Below are 8,199 nucleotides of genomic sequence, written 5' to 3'. Positions count from 1 at the left end.
TTGGAGACATGAGCTGCAGCTTTAGAAAGTCTGTGTTACACACTTTAACCTGAGCCTGGCTTACATGTGTTCATGGCAAACATTGTGTGCCTGCCTGTGTATGAAAGCATGAAAACGCACATTATTAAGTTGTCCATCCCTTCCAAAAGATGGTATCTTACCCTCTATACCACGTCCACGGCCCCTCCCCACTGTGCAGTGACACTTCAAACCATCTTACCGAATGATATAGACCCAGAGTGTAATGCTTAGTGACATAGAACACAGCAGATAAACGGCCATGGTGACTGGTGGTTCAAATGACCATCTGCACATCAAACAAGCATCTGGCTGTAGCTACAGGATCAGAGGGAAGAGAGAGAGGTGTATGGCACAGCAAATGCAATGAGGCTCAAAAACCTTGTGTGCATGCAAGCACGTGTTTGAGAAAGAGACTGTTTCAGTGTTCCCCTGTCTGTGTACAGTGTGTGTGACCGTACGTGTAGAAGTGAACTGCTGTGTGGTTAACGTGACGGTGTCACATCGAAGGAAAAGTAGAAAGGGTTACTTTACACAGGAACGAGGAAAATCTTAAAAGGGATCCTATTTAGTATAACCTGTCACCATTAGTTAGGATATCCGTCATCTATAATTAAGACTGTCATCTTCAGTGTTGATTGTCAGGCTCTCAAAGGATGAATCTGTCTTGGATGTATTGTATTGTGTGATTCATTAAATTTTCTTGATCACCATTACAATGATAGGGATGTTGCTAATCCCTTGAATCTATGAGGACATTGTTTGGATGACATCCACTGCATGGCAACACTGCATATGAATATTAATTAATTCCATAGCAATTATCACCAATCACCACACAATACATGTTTAAAATGTGGGTATGTCTACAATGACAATTGCTATTGTACAAAATAAAATCTCTTTAATGCTGCTTTAAATATATTTCTACATGTAATTATATCCTAATAATTTGTACAACATGTTTTTAATGACTCTTATAAAGCACAATCTTACCTTTCTAATGAACTCATATACTGTAGAGGGCAGTGTTGATTTAAAGTATATAGAAAGGAATTTCTCTGTAATAACATTAAATTGCTGGTGAACTGTATTGTTTAATACTGTAACAGACAATACATAAAAAAAACTAAATTTAATTTTCATTTGGCCTGGTAATGGCATTCTTTCCTTTGCTCAAAGCTAAGCTTTAGGGGTGACCAGACCGGTTTTCTCTTTCACTGATTTGAGAATCAACTAATACTGTACGTGCTTGTTATATCCCAGGCCAGTGTAGTATACAGTTATAATCTTCAGAGAAACAGAAGACACATTAATTAAAAGCAATGAATAAGCAATGAATCAGAAGCAGTCTGTGCTGAGCTGTGCTTTATTTTCTAAGCAGTATAGTACTAAACATTTCACTAGCTGGCAACTTAGCAAGTATTTATAAGCAATATTTCACTCAACAACTGGAATTATTGATGTCATAATGGACACATTGGAATCACATGCCTTTATTGAAAAGAAAGTTCATTTCTGTCAGAGTAATCAAGGATCAATAGGAGAACAGCTTTGCTTTCATCAAAACGTCAACAACCTGCTTGTGACTGTTATAATGTTATAGGGAATTATTAATGTATTTACTCATTTGCTTATAGCACCTTGACCACTATCAACCCATACACTTGTTTGCTATTGCAAAGTAGCATTAGTACATAAATTAATATGACAATAAAATAAACACAGTCAAATGTTCTGTTTAACCAAAATCAATAAATATAACCAAGGCACTACTGTAGGATTAAAATGTCACTCTGAGGGGGAAAAAATAAGTGGAAAAGTTAATTAATGATTTTACAATACTTTTTGGGACATTTAAACTTGAGTGTTAATTGGGAATATCCATTCATGATTATTTATTGCAGGACATTTCTACTCTAGTTATACATGGTTATCTACTGTGTCATTGTGAGAAAGTAAAGCTAATTCTCTAAGCAACACACCTGTGACACTGTGGCTTTATGGCCTACTCACTCATCAAGGCCCTTTTTGCCAGGCCCATCCCTGGTCTTGGCCTTCAGCTTGTTTACTTGGGATTCAGCAATATCTGCTCGCTCTTCAGCCTCTTCAAGCTCATGCTGAATTTTCCGGATCTTGGCCATGTTGGTGTTGGCCAGCTCCTCAGCCTCTTCAGTGGAGCGCTTGTAGGACTTAACCTTCAGCTGCAGCTTGTCAATCAGGTCCTGGAGACGAGCCATGTTCTTGCGGTCCTCCTCTGTCTGGTAGGTAAGCTCCTTGATGCGTCGCTCATACTTGCGCACCCCCTTGAAGGACTCTCCGCCCCTTTTCTGCTCTGCCTCCAGCTCATTCTCCAGCTCTCTGATGCGACCTTCAAGCTTCTGAACCTGCTTTTTACCACCTTTCATGGCAATCTGCTCTGCCTCATCCAGCCGATGCTGAAGGTCTTTGATCGTTTGCTCCATGTTCTTCTTCATGCGTTCCAGATGGGCGCTGGTATCCTGCTCCTTCTTCAGTTCCTCAGCCATCATGGCAGCATCAGTGATGGCCTTCTTCGCTTTCTCCTCAGCATTGCGGTTCTCCTGAATGGCCTCCTCAACCTCACTCTGCAGGTGGAGAAGATCGGCCTCCTGCTTCTTCTTCTGGTTTATGAGGCTGGTATTCTGGGAGTGCAGGAGTTGCATGCGCTCTGTGGCATCAGTTAGTTCCTGCTCAGCCAGCTTGCGCCCACGTTCTGTCTGCTCGAGAACGGCCCGCACTTCCTCCAGCTCTGCCTGTGTCAGGTTGTGTCTGCGCTCCAGTAGAGCTATATTCTCCTTAAGGTCATCATTGCAATGCATGACATCATCCAGCTGCAGCTGAGTGTCCTTCAAATAGGACTGGAAGCTCTTGAGCTGCTTTTGTGCGTCAGCCGCCTGCCGGTTGGATTGGCTAAGCTGAATCTCCATTTCATTGAGATCACCTTCCATCTTTTTCTTGACTCTCATGGCCTCATTACGGCTTCTGGTCTCAGACTCGAGAGAGCTCTGCAGGGACTCTATCATCCGTTGATAGTTTTTCTTGGCCTGATCCATTTCCTCATCCTTCTCAGCCACCTTTCGTTCAAGATCTGCCTTAACTTGGTTGGATTCCATCTGAGCCCGAAGGATCTTGCTCTCCTCATGTTCCAGTGAGCCCTCTGCCTCCTCCAGAGCTGACTGGAGCTCTGCCTTCTCTTGTTCTAGCTGTTTCCGCAACTTCTCCAACTCATGGGCACTTTTCCCCCCTTCTCCAAGCTGGTCGGTGAGATCAGAGATCTCCTCTTGGAGGTTCTTGTTTTCTCTTTTTGTTGTCTCAAGATGGTCCAGCGATTCCTCATAAGCATTCTTCAGTTTGAAGAGTTCTGTGCTTAGAGATCGAGCCTCCTTTTGTGAGGCCTCAAGTTCACACTGTGATTCTTCAAACTTCTGCTTCCATTCAGCCATGACTTTATCAAAAGCTCTCTGTTTCTTGTCCAGGGCTGCAGATGCTGCATTAGATCTCTCAAGGTCCAACATCAGGTCCTCAATCTCATTTTGGAGGCGATGCTTGGTCTTTTCAAGGGAGGAAGACTTTGCATTCACAACCTCAACTGCCTCCTCTGCCTCTTGCAGCCTTTGAACCAGTTTCTTTTTAGCCTCTTCCAGCTCTTCAGTTCTCTGAATTCCATCAGTCTCATACTTTGCCCTCCATGTGGATACTTCTGTGTTTGCCTTGGACAGTGCCCTTTGGAGTTCTGCCTTTGCTTCTTGTTCCTCCTCAAACTGCTCTCTGAGCAGATCACAGTCATGGCGAGAAGACTGCACAGCATGGGCAAGTGCACTCTTTGCTTTGACCTCCTCTTCTAGTTGTCTGCGCAGGTCCTCTAGTTGTTGGGTGTTGGAACTTTTCCCCCTGGTGAGTTGAGAGATCAGGCATTCCTTTTCCTCCAGTTGGCGTCCAAGTTCTCCATTTTCTGTAAGGAGCTTGGCCCTCTGTGTCGAGAAGTCATTGAGGGATCTTTGAGTCTCCTCATACTTGCACTTGTACTCATTCATGTTGTCTTCCATTGAACGGCACATCTTCTCCATGTTGGCTTTTGCTTTCACCACACTCTCCATGTTTGATGACATGTCATCCAACTCCAGCTTGAATTCACTCTTCTCTTTCTCAAGCTTCTGCTTGACACGCTGGAGATTGTCGAGTTGCTCACCCAATTCAGCCACGCTGTCAGCATGCTTCTTCCTCAAGGATGCAGCAGTGGCCTCATGCTGCAGAGTGGACTCCTCCAAGTCCCTGCGAAGCTTGTGAAATTCAGCGTCCCTTTTCTTGTTGAGCTCTACCTGAGCAGAGGTGGCTCCCCCTGCCTCTTCCAGACGCTCACTGATGTCCTCTAGCTCTCGGGAGAGATCAGACCTTTGCTTCTCCACTTTGGCTCGGGCTGCCCGCTCAGCATCCAACTCCTCCTCAAGCTCCTCTAAACGTGCTTGGTTTTCCTTCAGCTTTTTTTGGAGTTGAACACCTGACACTTGCTCATCCTCAATCTTTCCATTCATCTGACTGACTTCAAAGTCTTTCTTTTTGAGTTTTTCTTCCAGTTGCTGTTTGTCATTCTCTAAATCCATCACATTCTCTTGGGTTAGTTTCAGGTCTCCCTCAAGCTTCCTCTTTGAGCGCTCCAGTTCCATTCTGATTTTCTTTTCCTGTTCCAGAGAACCTTCCAGATCATCTACCTGTTGCTCAAGCTTAGCTTTTGCTTTGGTCAAAGTGTTGGCTTTGTCCTCTTCACTTTGAAGGTCATCGAGTGCCTGCTGATGAGCCTCCTGTAATGCCCTCTTCTCTTTCGTCATCTTCATTAAGTTTTCATCTTGAGATGCCATCTCTTCGGTGAGGTTTTTGACCTTGTTCTCCGTGGCATGTTTCTCTTTCTCCACTTTGGCTAATGTTAGCTCAAGGTCATCTATATCTTTCTTCAACTCTGAGCACTCATCCTCTAGCTTACGTTTCTTGGCTGTGAGGTCTGCAGTCATTTCCTCTTCGTCTTCCATTCGTTCTGTCATCTCTTTCACTTTGCCCTCCAGTTGTATCTTACTCTTAATAAGTTGTTCACAGCGCTCTTCAGCATCTGTTAAGGTATCCTGTTCGGACTGGACTTCTAGGAGCAGGTCATTCTTCTCTTGGAGAATCGTCACCATTTTTTCCTCTAGCTCCTTCCGTCTCGCTTCCGATTTTTCCAGTGCCTCTTTAAGTTTTCCAAACTCATCCTTTATGTTTGCCATCTCTTTCTCAGATTCAGCACTCTTCAGCAGTGGTTTGATCTTGAAGAATAACTTCATCCAGGGCCAGTTCTTAACCCCCAAGAAGGAACGAAGATTCCACTGGATGACCATTAGGGCATCCCTGCGCTCCACAAGCTTTTGGTACTCTGCCCTCATTAGCAGAGCCCTGGAGTTAGCCTGGATCATAGTGATGATGCGAGAGAGTTGCTCATCTCGCATCTCCTCAAGTGTACCCAGAAGACCTGCTTTGAAGAAGACCTTGGTGTGGCCAAACCTGTACTGGGTGTGGTCAATATCCAATGATCCCAGCAGCTTTTCAGCACTCTTTTTACAGTCGATGAACTGGCCCTCAGGAATGGCAGATGCATTCAAGATTCTGTATCTCTGTTTGAAATCACCATACAGGACTCGATTTGGGAAGCCCTTTCTACAAATTCGAATACCCTCCAGCACACCATTACAGCGAAGCTGGTGCATCACCAAGCAGTTGTCCATGATGCCTGGTGTTTTACTCTCATTTGGGATCAAACAACGCACAAAGTGTGGATGAGTGGTCTTCAGAGTGTTCATCAGCTTGTTCAGATTTTCCCTGTGCAGCGCAGACACTGTCTGGAAGGAGGATCCCTTCTTTTTGGCCCCTTTGCCTTTGTCAGCCCCCGCTTCAGCTGCGTAGCTAGAGAAGAGCAGGCTTAAAAGCTTTACGGAAGATTTTTGGAAAAGCCCAACCACTGTTTCATTCAGTGGATCCTTGTTCTTCACCAGCCAGTTGGTTATGTTGTAATCAACAGTGCCAGCATAGTGTACCAGGGCGAAGTGCGCCTCTGCTTTCCCTTTTGCTGCACGTGGTTTCTCAAACATTCTGTTCTTGCCCAAATGATTATCATAGAGCTTAGCCTTGAAGGTCTGGTCGCTGGCCTTGGGAAACATGCACTCTTCCTCCAGAATGGACATGATACCAAGTGGCTTTTCAATGAGATCAATGCAAGCTTGCAGATCCATCCCGAAGTCAATGAACTCCCAATCAATCCCCTCCTTCTTGTATTCCTCTTGCTCCAGAACAAACATGTGATGATTGAAAAACTGTTGCAGTCTCTCATTTGTGAAGTTGATGCAGAGCTGCTCAAAGGTGTTGAAGTCAAAGATCTCGAATCCAGCAATATCCAGCACTCCAATGAATTGCTGGCGATGCTGTTTTGTGTCAAGGGAGTGGTTTATTCTCACCACCATCCAGTTAAACATCTTCTCATACACTGACTTAGCCAATGCACCAAGAGAATAGTAGACTTGATCTACACCCTGCCCTTTGGTGACATACTCATTGCCAACCTTGACCCTGGGATGGCAGAGTCCTTTCACAAGATCTGCAGAGTTCAGCCCCATTAGGTAAGCTGACTTGTCAGCTGCCTCAGTGCCGTCAGGCTCTGCCTGCTCCTCACGCTGCTTTTGCTTGAACTTCATGTTGCCATAATGCATGATAGCTCCTGTCAACTTGTAGACCCCCATTTTCTCCTCTTGAGTAAAGCCAAGGATATCAAAGGCACTGTCAGTGGCCATCAATTCATCAGCATCATTGATAGATGCTACTGTTACCTCTCCTTGGGAGATGTACGAGTAGTCATATGGGTTGTTGGTAATCAGAAGCATGTCCAACAGCTCTGGCTTTTTATTGGACAAGATCTGAAAGAAGATATGGTAATTCCTTTCTGACTTGAGTTGGAAGGTGACACGTGACTTTTCCAGAAGATAAGTCTCTATGTCAGCTGAGGACAGCTTGCCACTGGTTCCGAAGTGAATCCGGATGAATTTTCCGAAGCGTGACGAGTTGTCATTCCTCAAAGTTTTGGCATTACCAAAAGCCTCCAAGGCAGGGTTAGCCTGGATGATTTGATCCTCCAAGGTTCCCTTGCTGGGATCTCTCTTGGCTCCAGGAACTGCTGCAATGCTGGCCAAGTACTGAATAACTCTCTTGGTGTTGACGGTCTTTCCAGCGCCGGATTCTCCGGTGATAAGAACAGACTGGTTCTCCCTGTCAGTGAGCATGTACTGGTAGGCATTATCAGAGATGGAGAATATGTGAGGTGGAGCCTCCGTTCTCTTCTTACCTCTGTACGCAACCACCACCTCCGTGTCATAGACAGGGAGCCACTTGTAGGGGTTCACCGTCACACAGAAGAGCCCAGAATAGGTGTAGATCATCCATGCAGCATAACGCTCTTTGAGGTTAAACAGCACAGCAGGCTCATGGAGGAAGGTGAACATGGCCATGTCTTCGATTTTATCGAATTTCGGTGGGTTCTGGGGATGGACGTCGGATTCCTTGACTGTCACAGTTGTCCCGTCTTCTTTCTTCACTGTAGTTTTACCGCCCTCCTTGCTGACGATCTGCCCTTTGACATATTCCACCTTGTCATCAACGACAAAGCACTCTATCTTGATATCAAAGGCCCTGGTCTGGGATTCAAGTCGCTCTTTGTCTGACTTTCTCAGGAAAGCAGCCGCCTTCCCAAACTCAGCCATGAGAGCATCACCCATTGTTGCTGGCGTAAGTCTACAGACTATAGAGAAAATTATCCGCTCAGGGACATGCAGACCTAAGATCTTGTTTCTGGGAACTCTGAAGGGTTCTGCAAAGATCCTCACTGCTGTCTGGTCTTTATAAAGGGAAGCCACATCGCCAAATTAGGTAAACGTTGGGAGGCATGACAGAATAGACCCCAAGACTGAGTACTGACACAACAGCAGATTAGAGGGGCCTTTAGGTGACAAAGTCCATTTTAGGAAAACTGACATTTCCCTGTTTATCTATCTCCTCTCATCCCTCTCGATAGTGTCCATTACAATAGACATTCCAGACACCTCACTAGAATTACATGTGGAGTTTATTTGAATGCCTTAGCATTCAGAC

General features: G+C 45.1%; 1 protein-coding gene across 1 annotated transcript; it reads right to left on the bottom strand.

The window, feature by feature from the left end:
• Positions 1-1,369: 1,369 nt before the first annotated feature.
• Positions 1,370-7,905, bottom strand: myh6 (myosin, heavy chain 6, cardiac muscle, alpha). Its single transcript, XM_062467551.1, has one exon. The coding sequence runs from the start codon at positions 7,824-7,826 to the stop codon at positions 2,031-2,033; it is 5,796 nt and encodes a 1,931-aa protein (XP_062323535.1). The 5' UTR covers positions 7,827-7,905; the 3' UTR covers positions 1,370-2,030.
• Between the last annotated feature and the right edge of the window lie 294 nt (positions 7,906-8,199).

This window comes from Osmerus eperlanus, chromosome 8, assembly GCF_963692335.1.
Source record: "Osmerus eperlanus chromosome 8, fOsmEpe2.1, whole genome shotgun sequence".
NCBI lineage: Eukaryota > Metazoa > Chordata > Actinopteri > Osmeriformes > Osmeridae > Osmerus > Osmerus eperlanus.
The sequence above is the reverse complement of the archived record's forward strand: the minus strand, read 5'-3'. Positions and strand labels throughout refer to the sequence as shown.

Excerpts from the sequence above, each read along its gene's own strand:
- myh6 (XM_062467551.1), bottom strand. The coding sequence starts at position 7,826 with ATGGGTGATGCTCTCATGGCTGAGTTTGGGAAGGCGGCTGCTTTCCTG.